This window comes from Amblyomma mixtum, chromosome 1 (genome assembly GCF_055824585.1).
Source record: "Amblyomma mixtum isolate Tamu chromosome 1, ASM5582458v1, whole genome shotgun sequence".
Lineage (NCBI taxonomy): Eukaryota > Metazoa > Arthropoda > Arachnida > Ixodida > Ixodidae > Amblyomma > Amblyomma mixtum.
This window is the reverse complement of record NC_143012.1, coordinates 323,021,393-323,048,732: the sequence shown is the minus strand read 5'-3', so window position 1 is coordinate 323,048,732 and position 27,340 is coordinate 323,021,393. Positions and strand designations below refer to the sequence as shown.

Genomic DNA, 27,340 nt, shown 5'->3' with positions numbered 1-27,340 from the left:
GGCTCACGTTCTTGCAGCTGCATGGCGTCACGAGTAGTATTTTGGCGTCACTACGTCTAAGATCTGTTTAGACTGTACATCAACGACTAACCGTAAAAACACTGCGCAGTCTCAGAGCAGAAAAGAGGATCAGCGCAAGGTGTACAAATGAAAACCTGAAGAAGGGCAAGCGTTTAAATACCGTTAATTCAGTGGTTGTTATGCATATTTACCTGACGCCGGTAGCAGTACACGTTAAAAGGTTGGCGGAAACCGAAAGAAGAAAAGTCGACGCGACCAGGGAACTTCGTTTCAAATGAATACAAGGGAAATTATAGTTCAAAAACAACGTCATACTCTGCAGTCTGCAGCCCCGCAACAGCTACGCATATATCGAGCGATCTTGTAGAAACTAATATTTGCACTCGAAATAATATAATACCCTTGAAACCAAGTAAAGGGCACTAGTATATTTGGTTATAGACTTACAGAACAGTTTAACAGTCGCGAGGTTATAGATAGCCCGGACACAAAGCAGAAAGAATGCCAACACGCTACTGCTGGGTACGAAAATAGGTCGTCCGGCTAATCGGACGATGACTACGTAATGCGCGATTTCAAGTTCGTTTTGAACGTGCTTTGCCAATTATTATAAATTAGAATAGAAACCTTAGACATCCATGTGCGGTGCCCTACCAGCCGATTCACGCAGTCTTGTTTCCTGATTGCCCGACTTGTATCTTAGTGCGTATAGGGAAACATTCATCGCGCTTTGCCGAATCTGACGGCAGTCTTTAGACTGACAGTGTTTCTGAACTACTATTTCAGAGCAGACCCTGGCCCGCACTTCGATATCCTTTGTACTTCAACAAACCGGGATACATATTTGATACAATATATGTACGCGGGGAGGACATCATCTGCATAGGCCAGAATTGTTCGAATTCGCCACATGCTGCGTAGGCAGATAATCTAGTCATTAGGCACGCCTTCCTCTTCGTGCACGTGTAAGTACCGGCTTCCATGAGTACAACACGGACGCTCTTTTTTTTAGTGAGACAACTTCAGATACGTCACAGGCTACCACCTGGCCGCAAATTTGTTACAAGCCACTGGGTGGGGGGGCATCGTGCAAGAAACGTGCTGCAGCAAATAGCCGCAGTTATCGAGCGATTTCCCTGCAGCTCTCAGCGCCGTGCCACTTCAAATACTATCTCTCGCTCGCCATCTGCAAGCGCCGCTTCTGTCTTCTATCTAGGGAGAGGAGGCAAGCGACGTCAGAGAACCGACTCATGTGTCCCGTAATGAGCTGTAGCAGCTGTGCGCAGACATCGGCCGCCCCTACTGTGTGTCGCGCTGCGCAGAACGATTATAACAACAGCTGTAAAGCGCTGCAACTCGCGAGCGGCGCATTTAAATGCAGTGCCTGCATGGACCGCCTGCAGCCATGTGCGATAAACCTGCAGAGCACTAGCAAACAAAGCTGCAGGGGTGCGTTGCTGCAGTGATAGTCCCTCGTACTGGGCGAAGTCGAGCGGTCGGCGCACAAACTGTCTTCCGACGACTTATCCTTCCACTCAGTGTCCCGAAATAAGAACTGTCAAGCAGCTGCTGCAGTTTATTTACGCCAGTAAGCGATGTATGGCCTCCAGCACATTTTGCGCACGATATATGGCGTTGGAGTGGCGTTCCAGAAACCATCACCATGTAAAATTTGTTACGGCAGCAAGCTTGTGTGTGCCGAGAAATTCGGCGCAAAAGTTCAAAGGCCGCTCGGAGACCGGTGACGATGGCCCCATTTATTTCATTCACAGATTTGTACAAGGCAAGCTGCCCAGTCATTCGCATCAAATAAATACTCGGACGACCTGTCGTCACCATCCAGGAGCACTGACATCACGGAACGGAGCAGCCGTGCCGGCCTACAATGTAGGGGCAGGGCGGCGTCTAGTGCGCGGCGAGAGTCAGCCTTTGACCCGATTTCTGTAGCCGTACTCGGCGTCTCGCTTGAAGACTTCGTCGTTTCTGTACATGCGGGCCACGAACTCTGAATTGTCCATGGGGCCCGCGAAGCCTCCGTACTCTTCGGGCAGTATCTCGGCGGGGATGAACTTGTGCAGGGATGCCGTGTCGCATCCGTGAAAGTGTATCTGCAGTTAAAAATAAGAGAAGGAAAACACGCGAGAAAACCCGGCTGAACACCCTGTTCTTTTGTTGAATTAATCCTGCCAACGTTCCTTGTGTCCGCCCTCGCCGTTAAGCTATTATCTCCGAAGTGGGAATGCACGAGTGGCAGTTTCTTCGGCAATTTTAATATTTAAAATTGGGCAGGGGCCGATGGCAGACATCTGCTTAAATTTTGTTGCCCTGACAGTAGGCAGGTTAGGAAGCTTGAAGTTTATATGAACATGATCCTGCGCCCCTATACAGAGTTGTTTCAGTAAATATTAGGCAGCCCGATCTTTGCTCTGGCAATTAGGCAATGGAACTGTATCACGCTGCTTTGCATATTTAAAGGGTGCAGAAAAAAAAAACACTACGCTAACGACCCTACTGCCATCAGTGTCTCCTGTGGAATGCAGTGCTAACTGCTGCAGGTGTTGTATGGTATTGCCATTAAACCTGAGCTGTCTTTGATAACGATAAAGCAGAGCCTAACCGACTAGTTATGCACACAAGTCATTACTACGTATATCAACGGCCTGACAGCGGTCAGCCAATATCATCTGTATGTTGTCAGGGTGGGCAGATACCGATTACCAAACCGTCAAGAAATTAACCATATCAAAAGATTAAAAACATGGCAAAGCGTTTGTTAGCACCAGAGTCAGGCGTACGTGCATTTAGGAACGTTGTCTTTGACTGCCGCATAGAAAATCCGGCTGATACAGTGGAGTAAACATACTTTAAAGCTGACGCTCAAATTTAAAGCCGACACCATTTAAGAAACTTCATAGGCTGAGGGAGCACTCGCAATTGCGGCCTCAATTCGTGATACTGCTTTCTTTGCAACGCCACCCGGAACCAGGCACACACGCCATTTGATTCCTTTGGGGAGCCTGAAGTGAAGCGTGTCGTGAAAGGATCAGAGGAAGGGCAGAACAGGACGGACGTAGCCTGATGTCGGCACCTTGCTTGTTTTACCAGGTACTAGTACCGATGGCGGAGAGATGGAATGGTTAGGTAGAGCGCTTACCAACCACTCAAAGAGAAATAAGCACAAACAAGGCAAGCTGAAAGATTAAGATCAGTGAACTAGACGCAACTAGATAACAAACTAAAAAAGGTACAGACGTTTAGACCCGAGCAAAACCGGATCCCTTGCACTATATATGAGCTAGCTGGAGGAGCTGCACATTTAATCTGTCCGGTCGCTTCCTCGTTTGGTCTCCTGTTCTCTACCACTTCCTGCCCGCTAAAATTGTTGCGCTCTGCGTCCTATTCACAAGTCATGCGCTGCGGCTAAAATTAAACCTGTTGCTTCAGTTTTGCAGCTTGCTTGAATAGCAGAGGACGACGACACAGTCACTACCCTATATGCTGACTGGTCAGTTTTCAGTGCAAAAAAGCTGGCGACCATACCTTTCTGCATTGTTTCCGGAATAAAAAAAGCCCAGCACATACCCTCTGCTGCAGCTTCTCGTTCAGGAATCGCCGCACTATGCTGAAAAGCATTCCGAACACAGCTGGCTCATTGACGATGTGGATCGCTTTAAACCTCGCCGGGAAGCAGTCCTGAGCAGTTAAAAAAAAGAAAAGGGGGAGGCCATGGAAGCGTATTAGACAGGTTGCATTCATCCACATGATGGCAGTTGTGCGCTTTACGAGTCCAGCAGTAAGAGGTGCAAAAGCCTAACGGCTAACATCAATGGCTATGAATAAGGCATGCATCGATAAAAAAAAAGTTTAACTGAGAGAATTCGTATTGGCTCCGAGAGCAAGCGACCGGGACAGTCCAGGATATGGGAAACATTTTAAGTACCATGAGTTATTCAGACGCCGGTCAGAAAACGTGAAATAAGCAACACAGCGGTTCCTTTAAACTGAATCGTACTTGACGACGCAGCAGGCGCTGGAGAGTTGCTGTCGAACCAGCGAGTAGGAGTGATAGACAATGGGCTCTTGTAGCCTGCATTACGAAAGCTGAATGCGCATGGCCAGGCGTTACCTGTATTAGGGAGACGACCTTCTGGAGGTTACTGGGTGGGCAGAAGCGCAGGTGCGTGAAGCCGAAGCCCTTCATGTCCATGACTGCCACGAGCCCCGTCACCTGCGTCACGGGGTCCATGATGGCCTGCTCCAGGCAGAGCACGTTGGCCCGGAAGATGTCCTCAGAACTGCACGTGTACGGGTTCCACTGGCCTGGCAACGAGAAGAATCGACGAGCATGAATGTGTAGTGAAAGGTCAGGCTACAGAAGAAGCACTGAAAGATGCAAATTAACTAAAACTACGAGACAGTTATGTACCTTTTCAATGGTGAGGCGTCAACCTCAGAAATTGCTCCATCATATAGCCATATTATAATGCACAAACTTGATAAGGCAGTGTGCCGTTAGTACTGCGCGACGCTCAGGTTTCTTTGTTGTATTGCAGTTTGCGATAACCGTTCGCTACCCTGGCCTCAGATTAATGCAACAGATGCCTGAGAAAGTGGGAACGTCGTCGCTGCCGTATTGCAGAACTTGAGAACTCCCAGGAGAGGGCCGCGTTGGCGTCTGGCCATACAAAAGCGAACGCAGCTGCCTAGCACGCTGGGCGCGGAGAGTCGATGGCCGATAGCGCAGTCGGCCGAGACGAGGATGTTTTGTTCGCGATCTCTTTAAATTCAGCGCACCTTCCTCGAGCGCTTCGAAAGACCGTGCATAGTGTGTCGGCACATGTCACAGCAATCTGTTCGTCGTACTTACAATTACGAGCCTGGGTGTTACAGACGCTCAGGCTTACATTTCTAGTAAAGCACTGAGCAGCGGAAATGTGCAAGTAAAGAGAAAGAAAGCTCGCCGACAGCGGAATGCCGTGCCTCGCGCGGCGAATCGCCGTCAACAGGCTTTTGCTGTTGTCAGCGCTCGGCGTTAGTAACTGTCTGCGTCAGCAAATTTGGCCGGTGACGCTCACTAAGGCATGCACTAGGACGCTAGAACGAAATAACAAAATGTGAGGTAGCGTAGTGCATGTTTTGCAAGAATGAAAACGGCAACTGGACCGAATGTACAGGTGCTTGCAATGCGAAAGGGAACAAAGTTGGATAGTTCAGTTAATGATTTACTGCATAATTATGCGTGACAAATGTAATTTTTCCTGTTTGCTACCAAGTTTTACTCTTTGCATATTATATTCCACACTTTTTTAACTTAAGCGAAAAGAAAAGCGAAAAATTCGTCTTTGTGCACACTGGTTGCTTCCGCATTTTGGAGGGACCTGTACTATTGTCGTCACAGCATGCTGTTTATGAACTGCCCTTCCGAATTCACCTAAGTAAACGTGTATTAAACACAAATAAAGTTGTAAACGCAGAGCTAGAGCATTCATCTGGCCTGTTGTGATAGGAACCGAATACACAGTTTTATTAGAGCTACTTTTACCAGTATGCATCCTTTGCTACCTATAGTTTCTGCGCACGGAGAATCTGCTCCCAGTACGCCACTGGCAACTCCCATGGTGAGTGCTGCCCTTGCTCGCTTTGGCGCCAAGTCTTTGTCACGTGCTGTCCTGTGCGATTTGAAGGTTATCGCGTTCGTTCGGCTCAAACAGACCAACTAATTTTTCCTGGAGTGATGGTCCCTTAGTCCGCAGCAAACAACGGTGCAGGATAGACGAGTCCCTCAGCTAGCTAATCGCATATATTTGTTGCAGCTTTCTTGCGAAAATAAACCGTATCAGATCAGCTTATTCCGAATTGGTCTATCACCTTGAATGGTAACCTTCAAATCTCGTTGGACTACCTCGTTCCAAGTGGTGAACAACTTTCTTATTATTCAACCTCCTGTTTCATCCGAATGATTTCAGTGGAGATGGCTTGCACGTTACGAGACGGCCGCCACAATAGAAAAACACTGTTGCCATGGGGCAGGCTGGAGCGCGGGTTCTCATCGCGTTTGTGGTTCGACAACTTGGAAGCTGCTGTGACGCCATATACTAAAATTCCTCATTCATGTACACGCGCACAGACATAGTTGCTGAGGGCCATGTTTCGGACCAGCCGCGGACTCACCGCCCTTGAAGATGAACACGGCGCATCCGTTGGGGTCCCTGTCGGGCAGCACCGTCTGCAGGTTGCGCTCGAAGGTGGCCCGCAAGTAGGAAGGGTAGAAGTCGCGGAAGAGCTGCGTGTTGTTTAGGCGCAGCCGGTAGTACTGGCGTAGCACCTTGCACGCGCGGCTGCAGTCAAACTTGCGGCAACGCAGGAATCTCACCAGGAACGCGTCGTCCATGCGGCTCTCCAGGTCACGCTCGCCTGCGGTCGCCCATATTGAAGCACCCGGAATCCATGGCGGCGGGATTCACTACAGGGGTAACTGCTACTTAAAACTTTTTGTTGCACTTGCCGTCTCGAAGAGAGTACAGTCGGGGACAAAAGTCTCCGGACCACTTGTTCCTCAAACGAAGCTTATAGCTCTACTATCAGACAGACAGCGGCTGGAGACCGCACTTGTGGAGATGAAAGAACAAAAATTTAACTTTTACCTCCACAAGTGTGGTCTCCAGCCGCCGACCAATAGCAGAGCTATCGGCTTCGTTAGAGGAACACGTGGTCCGGAGACTTTTGTCCCTGACTGTACAATTATTGTTTTTCTCTCGATTCTTTTCAATCAGTCGCAATGTCAACATGGCCGAGGCCTCTCTGCACAAAGTTCTTAACCGCCAAGTTTACCTTTTGGTGATCAGCTATTATGACGTCAACGGATAATATCCACTAATCGCGAAGAAATCATCACGGAACGATTGTTGCGGAATAAAATGTGCATAACGTGATCAACATTGCACCACCTGGGCGCCAACTGTGCATGTGGAAACAAGGGCCAGGTGCACGCTTACATATGTGACTGCAGGGCTGCCAAACCATTCCCCGCGGTTAGAATCTGGCCACTCACAGCGAATCATCTCCCTGAGGATCTGCAGGTCCCTTTGGCGGCGCGCGGGCGTCTCGCGCAGCTCTTGCTCGGCGAGCTGCCAGAGGCTGCCCTTGAGTGGGCCGCCGCTGGGGTACTCGCACTCGTCGTCGTCGGAGGCCGTCGTCGACGGCGGATCCAGTAGGTCATTCTCCGTCTGCCGACATGGTGCGAGCGGAGATCACATCAGCGCTTTTGACATAAGCACGACGAAAGCGGGTCCAGCTCTTTTTAACGCCGTAATCTGTACTTGTTTACTGCAAATGCTATCGGAAAGGCCCAGTCGGCGGTGATGCGAGCAAGGTAACAGTCCATGAGTGCGTGGCCCACTCACCGAACCTACTGACGTCAGGTCCACGTAAGTACGTAGCGATGTGAAAGCCACCGAAGTAGCGCGTACCTGACTCTTGGCAATCAACTGAAGATGCGCATTGAGAATTTGGAGAGAGGGAATGGAGTCCAGTCAAAGATTTATCTTGCGTGTTCACCCACCTGCGCGTTACTCTGCTTGGGGGACAGGGACTGGGGCGAAAGGAGAAAATTGCAGAACATACGGGGAAAAAATTATATCTTGTGTAAACGATTGACGTGTACTTTTCTATTTAGAAAAGGTTTCCGTCTTGGAGATTGGTGCTAAGGGCAGGGGAGGCGGATATAACTAAATGAAGCGGCAAAAGTTCAAAGGAGGCAGTCGAGCCGATGGCGCCGACTGAATGGCGTGACCTCCACTTAAAATTAGCAGAATGACGGCTGTAGGTCCGACATGCCACCAAATATGCTTATATATGTGCCGTCTTTGTCAAAAGTAACCAGGATGCATGGTTTGCTTCTAGCTTGTATAGTGGAGCCCTCATGGCTTTCCTAAACATCAAAAGGTGCTGGAAGGTAATAAGACCCCCAGTCCTTACCTTTAACGACCATTTCAGCTTCAGCGAAGCTGTAAGGGCTCCACCGCATGAGCTAGAAGTAAACCCCACAGCCTGGTTACTTTTGACAAAGACTGTACATGTAGTCATATGCACATGTAGCCCGATTCCCTTTTTTCGCGTTCACAACTCTTTAGGAAGCCGCGTTCTAAAATGTCATAGGGACAGTTATAATTCTCCATAGGTTCTTTCTATCTGTCGGCACTTGGAAAAAGCTTCCCAGACAAGCAACGGGCTACAAACTGAAATTTATGTTCAAATCATCCGAATCAGAAGTTCCCTTCTTATCTTTATATGCTTTATATGCTACTTGGTTAAATACCCTTCACACACAGTGCCCACTAATAGGGTCCGAGGTTCGGCCCCGGGACGGCGACGCCCGCCCTCCGGCAATGTTCCTTCTTTCCATCGGAGATGGGGAAAAAAAATCAACTCAACATCGGACACACCCTCGCCACTCAGGTGACACCATCGCGCAGCTGGTGCTCATCTGCGTGCTCTCCAATTCTGGGAAGAGTTCGCCCTGCCGTCATCCCCTTCGCCGGGCCCGCTGCCGTCTCCGCCAAGGGAGGGCGCTAACCTTCGCGTATCGCACCCGCACAAGGACGTCAGTGCTGGAGTCTTCACAAATTTGTGCCACATTCCGCAACCCGGGATTAGCACAACCGCCAAGCCAGCGGCCTCCACGCATGCCACTCGAATCGGGCCCCCGCCCGGTACAACAAAAAAAAAAGGGGGGGAGGGGGTTACCGAACTGCAACTGCGGGACCCCAGCGCTAATCCCTCTACACTCCGGCGACGACTCCCCATGACGCGCATGCCGCCACCACGTGCACATGGCTTCAGCTGCTTCGCTCGCACGAGCGCGCTTCGCCGCCACGTCCTCTGCTGAGGGACCGTACCCGAGGGGAGCGTTCTTCCATTGTACCAAGGCTGGCACGCAGACCGCGCATTTCTGGTCCTCAAACGACCTTGGGGTAGGCGTTGAGCGTAACGCCTAATGCTATTGTTTGTTGGCAGTGCGATAGCATTTGCAGCCCAGTGACGTCACTTCCCGCCAGCCAACGGGGGAAATTTGTGACCGAGGATGCAGTTTGGCCCCAGGGGAGCTTACGATACCAGCGCATTAATAATGCTATTTGTAGCCTATAACACTCATCACTACTTCGGCGAAGGTGTTTCGAGAGCGGGAAGTGACGTGACCCGCGCGTGGTGTATATTAAATATAACTAGGAAGGAATACTCGGTTTACTGCAGCCGCGGTGGCTCAGTGGCTATGGTGATCGACTGCCGACATGAAAAACGTGGGTGCGATCTCGGCCGCGGCGGTCGAATTTCGATGCAGGCGAAATGCTAGAGGACTGTACTGTGCGATGTCAGTGCAGGCGGTCGAAATGATCCGGAGCCCTCCACTAAGGCGACCCTCATATGAAGCCCGGGTCTATTTGGGACGTTAAACCCCATAAATCAAAACAAAAGAACTGTCGGCTTGTCCTGTATGTTGCATTTGGAACTCGCCACAATCTAGCATGTACACGACGTTTGTACAATCAGCTTTAAAGGTGCAGTGAAGAGGAATCTGAACTTGTCTTTTTGCCGCGGGAACTCGATCTACACGTTCCGAGCTTTCTTAGAAACATCGATTTACTGCACTGTGTGGCCGATTTTCCCAATTAAATCGAATTAACGTCCGGCTCTCGCCTTTTTTTTTAAATTCTGCCTCGTACGGTGGGCGGAGTCGACCAACGCGTGAAGCGCCTTTCACCCAGTCCCGTGGAGGCTTTGCTTTCGCTTTAGTTTGTTTTTTAGGTTTCCATGAATAAATAGTTTCATTCGCAGATAATATAGCCGCAAAATAAGCCCGAAGAAATAAAAATACGCGCGGACTATTTGCTACTACGGACTACTACGTATTACTCCGCCGATGGCAGAGCGGCAAGCCGCCACGGGACTGGGTGAAAGGCGCTCCACGCGTTGGTCGACTCCGCCCACCGTACAAGGGAGAATTAAAAAAAAAAAAAGCGGGAGCCGGACGTTAATTCGATTTAATTAGGGAAATCGGCCACACAGGGCAGTAAATCGCAGTTTCCAAGAAAGCTCGGAACGTGTAGATCGAGTTCCCGCGGCAAAAAGACAAGTTCAGATTCCTCTTCAGTGCACCTTTAAGATCCGCCTTAAGGGCTTTAGTGGGTTAATGCCTACAGAACTGGTCATTCTCTACTGAAGATTCATAGATCGCGCGAAGTCGTCACACCACTACCAGCAGGTGGTTGTTTCTATTTCTGTGTGCAGGTTTGCCCGTCTCTCGTCAAGTAAAAAGCACCGAGGAAGGCCCGGTGCACTGTTGTCGTACTCAGCCAACCTAGTGTTACAAATGACCTTCTCAAGTAGGATCGAAACACGCATTGGTCGCATTGCCATAGTGCAACAGAGGCTAGTAAAGATGGCCACAGATAAGAAAAGGCAAAGGTCTAAAGGTGCGCTGAAGAGGAATCTGAACTGCTCTTTTTGCCGCGGGAACTCGATCTACACGTTCCGAGCTTTCTTAGAAACAGCGATTTACTGCACTGTGTGGCCGATTTCCCTAATTAAATCGAATTAACGTCCGGCTCCCGCTTTTTTTTTTTTTAATTCTCCCTTGTACGGTGGGCGGAGTCGACCAACGCGTGGAGCGCCTTTCACCCAGTCCCGTGGCGGCTTGCCGCTCTGCCATCGGCGGAGTAATACGTAGTAGTCCGTAGTAGCAAATAGTCCGCGCGTATTTTTATTTCTTCGGGCTTATTTTGCGGCTATATTATCTGCGAATGAAACTATTTATTCATGGAAACCTAAAAAACAAACTAAAGCGAAAGCAAAGCCTCCACGGGACTGGGTGAAAGGCGCTTCACGCGTTGGTCGACTCCGCCCACCGTACGAGGAAGAATTCAAGAAAAAAAAATGCGGGAGACGGACGTTAATTCGATTTAATTGGGGAAATCGGCCACACAGGGCAATATGTCACTGTTTCTAAGAATGCTAAAAACGTGTAGATCGAGTTCCCGCGGCAAAACGACAAGTTCAGAATCCTCTTCAGTGCACCTTTAAGATTTCCCGAATGGAATGTTTGAAATTAGGTGGCTATGACGATGGATTTGCCCTTTCCTTTCCCCAACGAGGTAAACACTAAAAAGAAAGTGTGCTGTAAAAAAGTGTGCTGTAAGCTTCCCAGAGCCTATTGTATCTAAACATGTTCGACAGTATTTAACGCGCAACAAACGTTTTAGTGAATACTAACATGGGTTTCGGGAACGCTTGTTAACTGCGACAACTACTGGAATGTTGACATGTTTTTTTTAAACCAATAATAGCAGCGGACTGATGGATGTTATATTCTTAATTGACTTAAGTTAACAGTGTTTGAGAAAAAAATCTTCAGAGTATGTTTAAGACATTCGAATCAGTGCGAATGCAACGAATTGTGCTACGTAGAAGGCGACGGTGTGCGGGCAGTGCCGAGGTACGGAGCGCTCGCGGTAGGCCAGCTGCTAACAGACAACGGGCAATTTTGCTCGGGACTTCATGTTCTCGCCTGTGCGCTCTCGTTGGCCTGTGTGCGGCGCCCTGGTCGTGCCTGCGCCTTCCTTTGGCCTTCCTCGCCGTCGGCCACGTAACAATATGCCAGAGCACCACACCGAGTGAAAGCTTTTGGTGCTCAGAATTAGCGTAAATGATAGGACAACACCTGAACAAGCATAGGAAGATTGCTGTCTTTGCGCGTAATCCCCCGGTAAGCCAGATAATACAAGCTGGGCCGTAGTTCGCTTCTCAGGAGCACTTCACTGCGATAAGAGCTAAGTGCGGAGGGGGGTATATGGAGATAAGGAGGAGCACGACTTTCACGGTGAAGCTGGAAGGCACCACTATTGTGCAATCCGCGCAATGCGTCACACAAATCCTTAAATCATATCTTTGGACATAGAAGAAGAGCACAGTATGAAGCGAGGAGTGGAGGCACACTCAGCGAAGAGTTCGTAGCCGACGACGAAAACAACTTTGGCCTGCTCATCTTATTTGACTACCTTTGCACCGGCGATGGTGATTTAAAGCAACTGATAACGATGATCTGAAACGCGTTGCAATTCGTCGTGGAAAATAAAGTTTGGGACCTCTGGAGCAGGCGCAATGTTTTTATGCGTGCTGAGAGGTATGCACTTTATGAGAACTGTGGTTTCAGTACTGTAGTCCGTGCACTTCATCACCATAGTAAAGTTTCACACAAGTTCTTTATCTTCCTTCCTTGCACCGCCAGAGGTGCCCCGCCGGAGACGGTTTGTTTAAACTGGAAGACTGAAGCTTTTCTTCGCACCAGGGGTGCCCCGTCAGAGACGGTCTTACGATGAGTTACGATGCAGGAATAAAGGGAATACTTGAAGTTTATGTACAGATATTTACAATCACATACAAGTTATGGCACTAGAGACATATTAAGCGGCAAAAAGACAAACAACAAAAAGGTGGAACTGGCTAACACTAGGGGAGGCCCCTACTCGGCATAGCCGAAGATGCATAGCACCTGACCTTAGCTCAGAACCCTTTTTTCGGCTCCGGGGCCCGGTTTTAAAGCCCTAAAGGCCCGGCCCACATTTGGTAGCACCCAATCATGTGACACTGCTCTCATGATTGGTTTCTCGAGAGCATGGCCAGCCCTCTAGCCTCCGTAGGGCAAAACACCCTCTCCATTGCAAAAAAAACAAAAACAAACAAACGCACAGTCGTGCCAGCCAGTGCCAGCATGTCCGGGGTAGAACATTCTCCCTCCAAAATAAAAGTAAACACAAACACAAAACACACTCGTGCGAGCACGTGACGGCGGTTTCCCCAATGACCCTCGACTTTGGCGTCGTCTCGGAATTCGGGATTATCGGGCTTAAGCGGGCAGCTACCACTGTAGCTGACACTGCGAGCTCGGACCTGCATTCCAAGGCGACTTAGCCTTCCCAAGGCTGTTTAGTCGGCGCCTCACCGATACCCGCAGCGTCACCCAACTCGGGCCTTCGCTGCTCGCGGCTAGACGCGCTGTCGCCGGCTATTCCTCATCTCGTTTGCCCCCTCGTCACGGCGCCCTGACGCCGTTCCGTCCGGCAGTGCTTAATCCTCTCAGGAATCCTGCATACTTTTCGAACGAGACGTTCGTCGCGAGCTTGTGTCGCATATCTGGTGTCCGCTAAGACGAGGGGATTAAGACAAGGGGGGGTCGACGTGTGGCGGCCCTTCAGCCACATAGCTTTCACCGCTCCCCTGCCCAGCCGACGCGAAGCAGCCCCAAAGGGCGATGTACGCCCGAGCGGCCCGGCGCCTGCGCGCGCGCGCATCTTTCCAAGAAATGTCATTCTTCCTTTCGAGCGCACCCCACCGTCCCGTCCCGTCCCGTCGAGGGGGGGGGGGGGGGGGGGAGGGGGGGTCCATTGAAGACGGCAGCTGCGGGGTACTGAGAAAGAATTAGCGGTAGTAATGACCCCGCACGCACTACCGCTACCTTACAACCATCATCAGCCTGACTACGCCCACTACAGGGCAAATGCCTCTCCCATGTCTGTTAACGACCAGCGGTTACCTTGCCTTCGCATTACATGCCCTGCCCAAGCCCATGTCTGCTACCTCATTCCGACTAGGATTTCATTAACCCGCGTTTGTTCACTCACCCACTCCGCCCGCTTCCGGTCTCTTAACGTTACACCTATCATTTTTCTTTCCGTAGCTCGCTGCGTTGTCCTCAACTTCAGCTGAACCCTTTTCGTTAGCTTCCACGTTTCTGCCCCATAGGTGACTACAGGTAAGATTCGGAAGAAATAGTAACCACCGTCAACGCGCAAGAGCTTGCTTTTGTAAACGAGTGCGACGTTGCAGCATGCCTTTTCCACACTCATGCTCTGCTTCCAACAGAAGTCTCTGGCGCTTCCGGGAGCCCTCAAAACGCACCCGTCACGTGCTCCACGCGCCCGTGCATACGTTTATCCAAGGCACGTCCAGAACGGGCACCCGGCGCCGCTAGGAGGCGAGCGCCGAACGCGTGGAGAAACAGGAAGCGTGACTGCTTCGACTTGTTCAAACACGGCCGCTCTCCGACACCGGCACGACGCACGCAGTAATAAGGGCCACTGGGCGGGGGCGAGCCCTTCCTTGTTTGATAAGGAGCCGGCCGGAAACTTTTCCCGGGACGTCGCGGTGGCGGGAGGCCCTTCTTACACACCCGTTCAAGGACAGCTGTCTTTGCTCTTAGAGCGACGCAGGTAAGAACAAATAAAAAAAGCTGAGCGTATGCCCACAATGCCGCAACCGTAGGCAAGCATTAACAAAGCATACAAAAACATCAAATATAAAAGGAGGAAGGAATGACGGAGGAAATTTTTAAGAACCGCGGCACGGAAAATCTGACGCGACATGGAGATTCAGCATTGAGTCTACGTTTGCGAGAAAGGCATGGGTCCGTGTGACAGGACCCTCGCAGCAATATCGTTTCAGGCTGTAGAAAATCGGAAAAAGTTTGGTTGGTTTGCTGGGGTTTAACGTCACAAAGCAACTTAAGTTATGAGGGACGCCGTATGGAAGGGCTCCGGAAATTTCGACCACCTGCGGTTCGTTAACGTGCACTGACATCGCATAGCACACAGGCCTGTAGAATTTCGCCTCCATCGAAACTCGCCCGCCGCGGCTGGGATCGAACCCGTGTCTTTCGGGTCAGCAGCCGAGCGCCGTAACCACTGAGCCACCACGGCGGGACAAATCGGCAAAAGTGACCTCACCGCTACCAGCAGAAGCTGCTTCGCATAAGCGCAGGAAAGCAACGCAATGGATATGATTGCGGTTGCTGGGAGTTGGTCAAAGCATTTCGATTACTTCTAAGCTAAAAGCACACAACACAGCTCCAGTATTTTCCAAAGCATGAACCTATCCCAATTGCGATTTCGGACGTTGTTAAGGCAAGAATCTGATTAGTACACAAATCGTAAGCCAATTTTGAGCCATACATCATGTCAACTGGTAACGTCAGCAGACCTTTCACGTAGTCGCTGTTGGGGCATACGGATGCACTATGCCAGAAAGGGGGAGGTTACGTGCAGAAGCGAGACTACAAGGTACAGCTGCAACGGAAAAAGAATGGCACAAGTGAATCATGACCGGAGCGAAAAAATCCCGACACGCGGCGCTATTGTTGCCGAGTACGCCGATAGCGAGAGTGCCAGGAACATTCCATTTCCTAAAGCGGGGGTGGCCGGCAGAAAGCAGCCCGCCTAGACATTCGCCTATCAAATGCAGCATCGTAAACGAAAGCCTGTAGATTTCTTATCAGCCAAACCATGTACTAAGGTGGGTAAGCACATAATCTCGTTTCATTTTTTTTTTTTCGCTGGCGTGGCGAGGAACGGTATCTTTATCCCCGTTTTCCTTTAAAAATGTGCTGGGGATGCACTGTCAAAAGTAATGTGTGGGAGTGCCTACCTCACACGACAGCAAAAGTTTAAAAGCAGGTGTAGTTCGCATGAAATTTGCATCAACAACGTAAGGATGCCGCGAATCGACGAGGCGACTAGAGTCCAAATCTTAACCCTTGTTCAAGCAGGTCGGACAAGGAGCGTTGCTGCGGAGGTTGGGTGCTCGCTTGGAAGCGTTACGCGCATTGTTCGAGCTTTTCTCCAAGAGGCAAGGATTGGAGACGCGGCTCGAGATGGGCGGCCAAGTCGAACCACCTAAGAATACCGGTTGACTGTGGCCGCCGCCTGTTTGTGACTTTTATAACAGCCGAGGAGATAAGACATGAACTTGGCCTTCAGATATCTCTTACTACCATAAGAGAACACCTTCGTTCAGTCGGGCTCCGCAGTAGGATGTCTTGTCAGAGGCCACTTCTGACTCGAAAAAACAAGGAGCTCAGGTTGGAGTTCGCCACTAGACATCTTTTGTGGACAACCGAAGAATGGATGTCTAGTGTTCAGGGACGAATCTACCTTCCGCAGTAAGTGACACCAACAGCGACGTATGTGGAGGCCAGATTGCGTCCGGCAGGCCATGTGCTTCTGTGTCTAAAAGGACAGGAAAACAGCAATTTCTAAGTGTCCTCTTTTCTCGAATACGTCCGGAACTAATCGTCGCGTGTTTATGGCAGCTGCTGCGGTGGTGTTTTCATTTCATTTCTAGATGCCTGGTAAATTTAAAACTTGTAGCTAAGAAGTTTACTTTTCCTTTAAATCCTGCTATGCGAGTGTCCGAGAAGAACTGTTGAGCTGCGGTGTAACAAGCAAAACTCACCTTTTTTTTTTGTTACAGGTTTGAACCGAATATACGCAACACGTCGTCGCTAGCGGCCGGCGGTCTGTCAATGTGTGGGGCGTTATAACACCAGGGGCTTGGCCCACTCATCCGGATAGATGGGGCCCTAAAATCATCAGTTTATGCGGATATACTTGAAAGAAACTTAATTCCTTTCATCCTGGATGGCCCGTGCCTGGATGGATGCTTCATTTTTCAGCATGACAGGAGCCCCATTCACATAAGCAGGTATAGTTACATTTAAGGTAGATGCACTTCACACAAAAGAAATATAACTTTTTTCTGACAGTTTGTAAATGAATGGCATGGATTAATGAGAGTGATTTGAAATGGGGCTCAAAGTTTCTTTTTTTAAATAATATTCTGAGGTGAGGTTTGGATGCTGTTTGGTGCTACCGATGCTTTTCGCGGCTAATGAACGTCTGGTTTGTCATTTAACTTTTGTTTTTACTTTCACGCCCTTAAAACGTTCTTTTCTAGCTGAACTTTGAAAAAGGCTGTCATTATCATTTCTTGCTTGTTTATTAAATTTCACTTCCCAAGGCTCTATTTTTTTGCCAAACGATTGCTTTCGCTCGATATATAAGAAAGTAACACAACGCGATGCTTACACATATAGCGTTAGCCTTTTATTGCATCTTCACAACTAACTTGTTCTGTTTGTTTTTTTGTTCGTGCTACCCGAAAAGCTTTCCAATGTTCATGATTTAAAAACGTTTTTTTTTTCTTTTTAAGGATACTGCGGCAGAAGCTTGAGGAGCCCTGCATTCAGGAGCTTCCACGGCCTCCAAAAGGAGCGGACTTTAATATTATAGAAAATGTGTGGGGCCTCATGAAGCAGCAGCTGGCAAGACAGCAACTACACGGAGCGTCGCCAGATCTGCTTTGGGAGGCTGTGCAAGATGAATGGACGCGACTAAAAGGCCTGTCTGGTTTCGCGAGCACCCCCTATGCCACACTGCCCTCAAAGGCACGCAATGTCGTGGAGGCTGGTGAAGCATTCGCCCGTCACTAATCCACTAGCTTGGAAGAGCTGCTCATAATTTGACAGTGGTCAATTCATTTTACACTTTTTTTTTATCTCACATGCTGTGCTAAAATGTCAAGGAAATTTGTCAATAAAGAAAATTGCGAGTTTAAACTGCTGCATTAATTTGTTGCCAAAAAGTAAACTCATGTCTGGAATGCGCAAGTTCATGTATGATTCCATTTATCTTCGCTAGCGCTGACAGCTATTGATAGTCTATTGCCCAGCAAACGACTCTGAGGGAAAACTTCGATAAAGAAAATACCGCTGCTCACAGCGCCAGCTAAAAAAAATAGAGAAATGGAGTCATGTGCGCAACAGCGTTGGCGCTTGATTCTACCGATAAGCAGCGCACAAGATATCATTTAAAATGGAAGCTTTCGGGCTGCTTTCTGTTGGCCACCCCCACTTAGGTTTGGTTTGGTTTGTTTTATGGGGTTTAACGTCCCAAAGCGATTAAGGCTATGAGAGACGCCGTAGTGGAGGGCTCCGGAAATTTCGACCACCTGGGGTTCTTTAACGTGCACTCACGTCGCACAGTACACGGGCCTCTAGAATTTATCCTCCAAAGAAATTCTAGCCGCCGCGGCCGGGATCGAACCCGCGTCTTTTGGGTCAGCAGCCGAGCACCATAACCGCTGAGCCACCGCGGCGGCTCCCACTTCGGAAAGTGGAATGTGCCAGGCACTCTCGCTATCTGCGCATACGTAAAGTCACTCGTACGCATACGGCTACAACAGCGCCGCGTCTCGCAATTTTTCCGCTCCTGTCATGAGTCATTTGTGTTAATCTTTTTCCGTTGCAGCTGTACCCATTGAGACTGGCCGTGCCGAGTGAGCCGTAGCTAAGCCTAACTCAGAACCGGCCGAATTACGCTGACCACAAGCCTGCATCATGTCGACCAAAGTCAACGAGAAAAATCCCAACACATCATTCATCGGAAAAAGAGGGGGGGGGGGGGGGGGGGGGGGTTAACTCAGTCCTGATAGCATTACAACAAAACTACTGTATCTGGCATGCGCTTTTAAGGCTGCAACAAAAGTACAGTATGCGACAATTCTCTGGACCATGTGATACGCAAACGAAGCCGATAGCTCTTATTAGCCGTCGATTGGAGACGAAACTTGGGGGTGAAAGTCAAAATCCTCTTCCACCTCGCAAGTGTGGACGCTAGCGGGCGGCTAATAAAGCAGTCAGCTGCGTTGGAGGACCATGCAACACAGAGACTTGTCCCCAATAATGCGCTCGTGGCCCCGCAAAAATCGACGCTGCCACGTCCGCAAGTTGTAAATGACTTGAAAGGAACCGCTCAAACAGGCGCAAAATCAAAACTGACATACGATGATGAAGCGGACAAGGTTTCGAGCAAACCTACCTTCAATTGAACTATCGCCGAATGCGCGCGCGTTTATGTAACTCCCAATGGCAAAAATGAAACCGGACTAACGTTGCTTACCTTGGTCATGACGTTGATTCGTGCTCCCGCGTACCGGCGGGATGAAGAGTCGTATCGCTTACACCGCACGGCTCGAGAAATTTCGAATCCCACGCCGCGCGGTCACTGTCTGTGGTTGCCAAGGGCAGTCCGCGAGGCGAAGCAGGCGGGCGGTGTCGTCGTCTTCCGTACAAAGGGCATTCCTCAGTACACCAGGAACACCACCGCAGGGCACGTTCAATCAAATCTGGCCGCACCGACACCACGCCGGCGGTTCTTCCACGACCGAGAAATTCACAGGGTTGGGGAGCCGTAGAACGACCCGTGATGGCTGCTGCCTAGGCTGCTGGGCAAAAAGTGGTCAGTGCAGTTATTGCCAGTGGATAAGTGGTAAGGGAAGCGACATCGCGCGAGGCATCCCGGAACGAATCTTTACCCCGCCTCCCATTCATTATCAATCAAGATGACAGGAGATATTCCAAATATGCTTCCTTTGTCGTCACTTTCTTCCAGATAAAGCTGAGCCCTCCCCTACTGTTTCCTTTCCTTTACTCTCTCCATTATCTGCCTCGCCTGCTGGCTGTTTGAAGCAGTAGCATGCCATAGACGAGCGCTGACTAAACAAGCTAGGTGAGTGGGCATCCCGTGACGCCAAATAACCTTTGTTCGTAACTGGTAGAGAGAGGGTGTGGTAGATGGTCCTTGGCGATCACAAAATGAACAAGGGAGGGGAAAACCGCAGGTTGCTTGAGCCAACGTTTCGACAAGGGGACTGTCATTCATGCATTCATGCACCCCCAGTGACGTTTGACAGCTGTGAAAGCCGGCGCCTCTACTGCCGTGCGCACGTACTCATCCAGGTACGGGGAGTTTTCCAGCATTCTTTGGTGCTTAGTGCGAGCTGCAACCGAATACAAGGTTCCTCTTTTTTCTTTTTTTCCGCAAGTCGAACTACTCATATTTTCTGGTGGACTGGCGCTAAACCGACACAGCCAGACTTTCATGCAGAGAAAGGAAGAAAAGAAACCCAGAATGACCAGGTTCTTAATATCATAGATCTTCGTACGCATGCGATTTTGAATTGAGTTTTGAATCAGAAGCTTCATTGATCAGTCATTTTGTCAATCATGTCATGTCATCATTCATGGGATTAACCGGTCATGTCAAGTAAGCAGTCATGTCATCCTAATTCTCCTCTTTGGTCACTTGCGTATTTCCTAGATGCTTTAAGCTGTAATGAATGCTTTGCGGTAAATATTTATCGATTTGTATTGTTTCTACAAACGTTCTGTTCCTTGATTTTTATGGCTCATGTGATCTGCAAGTCGTGAACACCGTATGCTGTGGGCAAACCGGAAATTAGTTCAGATTATATAAAACATTTAACCCGAATGGAAACAAGCATGTTGCTTACTTTTCCCAGGAACAAATTCCACCATAAAATCCTATCATTTTTGGGCATGCAAAAAAAGGAACCAGCGCGAAATCTTAGGGGCACACCGTATCATCAAGAAAGCAGATACATCTGTTATTGACAGATAAGTCAGCCTGTTTCACAAGGGAATTAGATTTTTAAACTCTTTAGAGCACTCATAGACAACTTTCGAAAGCGTGGTGTGCCCGGCGTGTTTGCTCAGTGATTTATTTTTTTTTGCATTTTCCGTCTGAATTGCATTGCTGAAGGGTATATACGCGATTTTCTCTGAAATAAAGTCAGTTTTTAGTCCAGCCACGTGTTGTGTGTCATTGCTGTGTCCGTGTCGTTTCTGCTGGTTTTATTCTTCCAGATATTGTATAAACTCGCCCACATCTTCATTCTACTGAGGGTTTATGAGCTATCTTGAATGGTTATCGCGAACAAACTTATCTTTCAAGAGTGGGTCCATGATCAAGGAATTTAATAATTCTCTTGCATTGTTTTGTGCCTTCTAACAAGTACACTGGGAAAGCAATTAAATCGATGCACTCGCGCAAGGACATTCAGTGGACACCAACGACGCGACTGCAGTTGGGCGAGGGTGTTGTCGAAACCCCTCCTCTCCGGACTGTCGGAAACCGGTTTCCCTGCTGCTGCCACTGTGCTAGCGGGAGGTGCACACCACAGGAACAATATAGGAGAGCCCAGGGAGCCCTCATTATAAAGGTCACTGACCTCACGAACGGCACGTCGGCCACCTATTGCAACGTGGGAAGGCTAGACTTCATTCATCCAAGGCCCATTACGGTGTTCTGCTACTGACAAGAGGTCGTGGGTTCGATACCGGTCTAGGGGGGGGGGGGGGGGCACTTTGCGACAGCTGCAAGACGTAAGCAAAAAGAGAAAATACCTTGTTGAGTTATGTACTTCCGTAGACGGAAAACAACACTCAGGTGGTGGAAATTAATCCGCACTCTAACTATTAACAAAGCCGGAGTGAATTGCCACGTAAGTACAGCACGTGAGAATGTGCCACTAGGTGCGCATCTATTTGTAAACTTTTCCCCGCTGGGGTGAATTTGCAAGCTTTGATAACAGAACAGCATTAACGATTGCATAACTTCTAAGACGCATGACAACCCCACATACGTGCATTTGCTTAACATTTGTTTCTTCTTGAGCCATTTTTTCTAGTTTTTCTTTGAAATAACGTGTTCGAAAGTATGCCAGATGTCACCGAAATAGCTGCAAGAAATCATAGGTTACGGTCCGCCTAGCACCGCACTTGAAAAGGCGGAAAAAATAACAACGAAAAGCTAGCACCTCAAGGGTGTCAGGAACGTCAAGAACGAGGCCTTCGCTTTCAACACCCTACGGTCTCGCCAAGAGCTACGAGGAAAAAAAATATAATAAAGCAGGAGACAGTAACGCGGTGCGTTGGGGATTTCCAGGGCACGCTGTCATCCACGCAAGGGTCAGAGACGATCTGCTTCAAATTGTTTCTGGACGACTGTGACCTCATTCGAGGAGCCGCCTGTGATTGCCAGGCGCCGCCGCCCGCAGAGTCCGTTCGTTTTTCTTTCTTGGGCATTTTCAGCGCTCGTCTGGAGCCGTGCGTGTCTTAAACTGGGTTACGTAAAAGCCGCGATGCAGGCGCGCCTCGCCGCGTTGACTGCGAGAGAAGGCAGCTGTTGCGCGGCAGACACGGAACGTCACTTTGTAGACGGCGGTGCTTCATGTCGCCCGCGTTGCGGCGGCGCGGCTCGTAAACCAGCCGTAAACGGTTTAGTTCTTTTTTTTTCTCATAGTTTCCTTAGGAGAAAGGAAGAATGAAAGTCGGTTACGTGACGACTTGCTCTCGGCACGACATCAAGCCGTGACGGATCAAGACTTGCAACGTTACACTATCCAGCATTGACAGCTACACAGCGGAGGACTCCTAAATGTTAGAAAGAAGGGGAGGGGCTCTTTCCGTCAGAAACGTGAGCGTAGCGTTAGCATCAACAAGCGTTTACTATCGGCGCGGTCAGCGAGAAGGGGTGGAGGCTGCCTCATATAAATAGGGTTATTCGTTTTCGGGATTTATATTTTTTCAAATTCGGGGGGTAAAAATCGGGCGTTATTTTTCGGCTCGATAATAGGGCAGAAATCGGGTTTTTTGTAGAAAATCTCCGAAATTCATGTTTTATCGGGTTAAATTTAAAAACTAATAATTTACTCCATTTGCTCTAACCGGTGGGTAACAATTAGGGCTATATTTTGGACTGCTTTCAAGAAATTACTGCAAAATTTGGCGTTTCTTTGGTAATTAATTATTACTCGCAGTGAGAGGCAACGGTCAGTTTTGAGAAAAGAAATAATTTCACGAGGGCTGGTCATCGACGTTCTACACGTCCTTGTTAACATACATAATCATCTGCATGCGCAACATCTCGGTTTCCACCCGAGACCTGTCTGATCTCTGCAGGTACCTTAGCTGAGAGAACGTTCGCTCAACGTCACAGCTGCCATTAGCTATAGCACAACAGTAACAACGCTGCATTTGCTAGCCTTGGGTAACGCACAGTTGCGTCGTTCCAATAGCCCATCACCTCAACACCTTCATTTGTGGGGCTTGCTTCCAGCAAGTAGTGGTTAAACTCCTCGCGAAGCGAGCCTACATCGTCCATCACGGAAATAAAGAGAGGTCGGTAGTCATCAAACGACTAACTCAGCAGCCGCTTCTAGAACAGATCGAGTACGGCTCCCAGTTTCCACAATGTCAACTGGTTTTACTTCTTTGTCTGAGACTAGAGGCATAGCAATTCCGTGGGCACAATTGTTTTAGAAATCGAGAAAAATCGGGTTTTACCCGATATTTTAGGAACACGTTCGGGGTGCAAAAATCCGGTAAAATCGGGTTTTACCCGAAAACAAACAACCCTACATATCAATAATGCGCTTGTTTATTCCCTTGCGCTTGCCATGTCTCTCTTGCAGTGTGCTGTCTCTTTGGGCGCTCTTTTTGCGAAAAAAAAAGAACTTCGCTGGAAAACAAAGGGGGGGGGGGGGGGGGGCACAGAAAACGACTGGTGATGCAGCTTGTTTACTAAGAAAAAAAAGAACTATAATGAGCTTGTCAGCTTTTAAAAAGGTAGATGAAACGATTCTGGGCCGCCATTCAGGGCTTTCAGAGAAGAAACCCACACAGGGCACTGCTAGTTCCGCTTGGATTCAGTGCACTCTGCTTCAAAAAAAGAAAAAAAGAAAGGGTGACATGTGATGCATAATGGGAGGACTACACGCAGCCGACGTCGATGAAGTGCAGCGTGAGTTATCAGCCTGAGACTCACAGTTTATACCTGATAACCATACTTCTAAGTGATAAGAGGTTGGTACTATGGGCATTTTCCTGCCGAAGCTAGTTTTTCAATGCGGCTGACTGTCAGATGGCTAGACCAGCCCATAGCTTATCTTATTCGGCCCCAGAAATACTGAAAGCATGGCTTATTTATGGCCTGGGTGATAATTACGTAAGCGAAACCACTCTTAAAATGCTTGAAAAGGAGTTTGGTGGTTCTGGCTAGCACTTGATCAGATCAAGCGATGCGCACAAGTGACATTACTCCTTTGATCGAATGTTGTCAATGTATTTGCTTCCTTTGTTCTGTCTTTGGTGACTCATTTCTGCCAATCGATGCAAACTGCGACTGCGCGGGCGGGTTCTCGACCAAATAAGTTTCTGAATAAACCCACTAGCGAGTAGCGCTTGACCCGTTCTGTTCTCTTGTCCTTTGTCTTCACGTACACTTTCAAAACGCAGTATGCTATACTAAATAGCCCAACAGAAAACTTTGTTAAGCCCAATTTTTAAACAGCTAGGCTATAATGACAAATCACGAAAATGACGACGGAGGCTTGCAACTGGAAAACAGAAGACAGCCACACGGCATGCACTGAAACGGAACGATGGTAACCATCCCCCTGCCGGCGTCAAGCGTTTGACAGTATCTTGGATGAAGTGTTTGAACGCACACAACCGTTGCCAAAAACGTTACCGCTAGGTTGTCTTTCGGTATGGACTTCCTGAACTCGCAGCTATTTTGTCTACCATTGCCAACACTTCTTTCCCACCACAGTTCTGCCTCGCAGGAGGGGCGGGGGTAGTTTGATGATCAAAAAAAGTAGACACGAAAAATATATAACCAGGAACTGGCAAGCTTTGTATCATACCGAGCTAGTAAGCGCGGAGCGACGCTTTGCTGCTGTTACAGAAGAGAAAGAAGAAAGAAGCAGCCACCTTCGAACAAAAAGTGCACGCCATGAAAGTATCAAAGTTTTGCCTACGAACGTTTGTGCTAGAGGCATATGGAGGCTAAGGTCCCGAATGTGCGCCTGGTCTATCATGGAGGCCAAAGTACTTTCGACCAGCCGCCGTGGTGGCTCAGTGGTTATGGTGCTCGGCTGCTGACCCGGAAGACGCGGGTTCGATGCCGGCCGCGGCGGTTGAATTTCTTTGGAGGAGAAATTCTAGAGGCCCGTGTACTGTGCGATGTCAGTGCACGTTAAAGAACCGCAGGTGGTCGAAATTCCCGGAGCCCTCCACTACGGCGTCTCTCATAGCCTTAGTCGCTTTGGGACGTTAAACCCCATAAACAAACCAACCAACTTTCGACCAGCTGAGGTTCTTTGAAGTGCATTGACATCGTACAGCACACGGGCGCCATCTGCATTTCGTCTCCAGGATGCAGCCACCGCAGTCGGGATTGGATACCGCAATCTTGGTCCCAGCAGCCGAACGTCGAAGCGACTGACCAACGGACGCGTTGTACGCTTGTTACGTAGCGAACGTCAGTTCAGAATTTGCCGTTGCCCAACAGCCACACTGATATCACATCTTGTTGGAGCAGCTACTTTTCCGAACACAGTTTGAACGTCGTCTAAAACCTACACACAGACCATGACGCAAAGCCTGCTATCAGTGAAGTGAAATACGGTTATAGGTTTCAGCATATGGAAGTCAGGTATCTAGTATAGCATTCGATCGCACCCAATGCGATATTGATTACGGTTGAGATCATGGTCCACGTGGTTCTACTTGTCGCTTTCTCGTTTCATGGAACAGATATATCTATTATGAAGATGTACTGCAAGTCATACATATCTGCCACTTCAGGCCTGTCTCAATCGTGGCGGTCGTTTCTGTTCTCCGAATTGGGAAATATTAACAGCGTGAAACTTATATGCGCACCATTTCAAAGTTAAACCCTACCGTTAGTATCGCCTGTGGTTGGAGCACTTGCAGTGATGCATGGGAAAATATATTTTTTCTTTCACACGGTCCTTTGCGGTACCTTGATACTCATTCCTCTCTAACTCTTCCTAAGACAATGAAGTCATCGTCAGCTTAGCTTCCCTTAATGTCGTTGACGCGATCTACACACAGATGCATCAGACAATCTAAACAGAACTCTAAAATGCAGCAACGTCGCGTGCGTGAGCTCGACCTGTCCCGCGCGGTGAATTCGTGAACGACAGGTGAAAGTCCGGCGCACTCCGAGCCAGCCGCACTTTCTTCTCCACTACAAGGAAATAATCGTTCCCAAAGGTCAACTTACCGTTGGTTATAGAACTAAGAGTGCCAGGCGATATACCTCCGGCAACAGTCTTGGGTTTACGTTGTCCTCTGGCGATGTCGCTGCTGAATCGATGCTGAACCGCGGTCGCTCAATGCGAGCAGCCGGAGCGGCGGACAGTGAGGGGGGAAGGGGCGAGAGTTGGACGATGCTAAATCCCGGCGGCCGATTCGGCTGGGCGTCGCAGCGTCGTCGTCGGCAGGCGAGGCGCTGGGCGCATCCACGAGGAACGGCTGACCCACATCTCCTCCCCAGACGGCGGCTGCGGCGGCCGCTTCTTCATGCACGCCACTCGCCGGCGCGGCAGCGACCCGGCGACTGGCTCCTCCAGAAATTCCAGCCCGTGGCGGCTCTTACCATTGACCCAGTTAGGCAGGCTGGGAAGAAGAAGAAGGGGGGGGGGGGGGGGGGACCAGGCGAGGCGTTTTCGGCGCGCTGCCCAAAAAGGCGGACATGCCGACCGTTAGCCTACCAGTGTACACACGCCAGATTACCTAAGCGGAAACGGGCACCCCCTCGCCCCTCCATGGGAATGCCGAGAAGAAATGCCTCATCTGCCTTCCCTCCTCTCTCTTCTCTCTGCCAGTCTTCGTAATCAAACCTCGCACAGGCTCTGGGCGCCATTAAAGCTGGTCAAGCCGGGACCATAACTCATCGGTGACTCTGGGAGAATAGATAACGACCGGGTCCGGAGGAAGGGGGCCAAGGGGTTCCTGCTGGACTGGCCTGTAATTTCACGGTCAAGGTCGCATCCTTCCCGCCGCCTTGGCCTAAACGGCTTCGTCACGCCGGTGCGGTGGCCACTGCATTTGCTATGCTGCTTGCGTGGAGGCCTGATCACGTGCGGCCCTTCTGCGGAAGCGTCTGGGGCACACCTCAGTCGCCATTAGTCACTGTGCAGGGTGCGATTCTATGCACGGGCTAAGTGTTCATATCGGGTTAAAAGACTGCGTAACTTTCTGCACTTTTCTGAACATTCCCGCTTGCCTCCTGATATTGTAATAGCCAGAGCCCTGCGAGAAGGCCTTCCTGGATGATTATAAGTAACTCGTACTCTCCACTGTTTTACTCTGCCGCTCTTTTTGAACACGTTAATATAAGTATATCTTTCAAATTTATAAATAAGTTTTAAATAACCCCTCCTCGTAATTCTGGGTTCCTAAATTTAGAAGTGATTGAAAGTGACCTTCTGTTGATTGAAGTATTGAATTCTGCTTAAATTAGGGTGCAATTACTACATAGCAACCACCTGAACGCAGCCAGTCGGCTACACAGGGCAGCTTTACAGATTTCCGAGAATTTTTGCAACCCAAGAAAATTTATTCCTGGTCGGGGATCGAACCCAGAACCACCGCCTATGCTGGGCAGTCGCTCTATCAACCAAGTCCCCCAAGGGGGGACGTGGGGATCAGCAGTTAATTTTTATATATTTTTGGTGCAGAGCAATAAAATTTGGCATGCATATTCGGAAGCCACTGATAGCTTAAAAGCAAAATTTCACTCAAAGAGCTTAAGTAATTTCC

General features: G+C 49.3%; 2 protein-coding genes across 3 annotated transcripts; one reads left to right on the top strand and one right to left on the bottom strand.

Moving 5' to 3' along the window:
• Positions 1-1,763: 1,763 nt before the first annotated feature.
• On the bottom strand, positions 1,764-26,120 carry LOC149372738 (alpha-tocopherol transfer protein-like). Its single transcript, XM_089567277.1, has 7 exons — positions 25,800-26,120; positions 18,807-19,128; positions 7,073-7,247; positions 6,193-6,435; positions 4,148-4,341; positions 3,604-3,714; positions 1,764-2,129 (listed from the first exon to the last, which is right to left on the bottom strand). Exons 2-7 carry the CDS (start codon positions 18,813-18,815, stop codon positions 1,944-1,946), a joined length of 918 nt encoding a protein of 305 aa, XP_089423403.1. The 5' UTR covers positions 18,816-19,128; positions 25,800-26,120; the 3' UTR covers positions 1,764-1,943.
• On the top strand, positions 15,870-17,464 carry LOC149372739 (uncharacterized). Of its 2 annotated transcripts, XR_016292532.1 has the most exons (3): positions 15,870-16,009; positions 16,321-16,551; positions 17,059-17,464. XR_016292532.1 is itself a non-coding variant. In XM_089587154.1 (2 exons), the coding sequence occupies exons 1-2, from the start codon at positions 15,882-15,884 to the stop codon at positions 17,336-17,338; spliced, it is 408 nt and encodes a 135-aa protein (XP_089443280.1). In that variant the 5' UTR covers positions 15,870-15,881; the 3' UTR covers positions 17,339-17,464. The 2 variants fall into 2 exon arrangements, 1 of the variants encoding a protein (XP_089443280.1); XM_089587154.1 differs by lacking the exon at positions 16,321-16,551.
• Positions 26,121-27,340: the final 1,220 nt, after the last annotated feature.

What these genes read in the sequence shown, in the direction of transcription:
- LOC149372739 (XM_089587154.1), top strand. Translation starts at nt 15,882, where the DNA reads ATGTCTTGTCAGAGGCCACTTCTGACTCGAAAAAACAAGGAGCTCAGG. An exon ending in GGACGAATCTACCTTCCGCA is followed by an intron (nt 16,010 to 17,058) that starts GTAAGTGACACC and finishes TTTCTTTTTAAG; the next exon opens with GATACTGCGGCAGAAGCTTG.
- LOC149372738 (XM_089567277.1), bottom strand. An exon ending in CCTCAGGGAGATGATTCGCT is followed by an intron (nt 6,436 to 7,072) that starts GTGAGTGGCCAG and finishes GGGCGACCGCAG; the next exon opens with GCGAGCGTGACCTGGAGAGC. An exon ending in CGTGTTCATCTTCAAGGGCG is followed by an intron (nt 4,342 to 6,192) that starts GTGAGTCCGCGG and finishes TCTCGTTGCCAG; the next exon opens with GCCAGTGGAACCCGTACACG.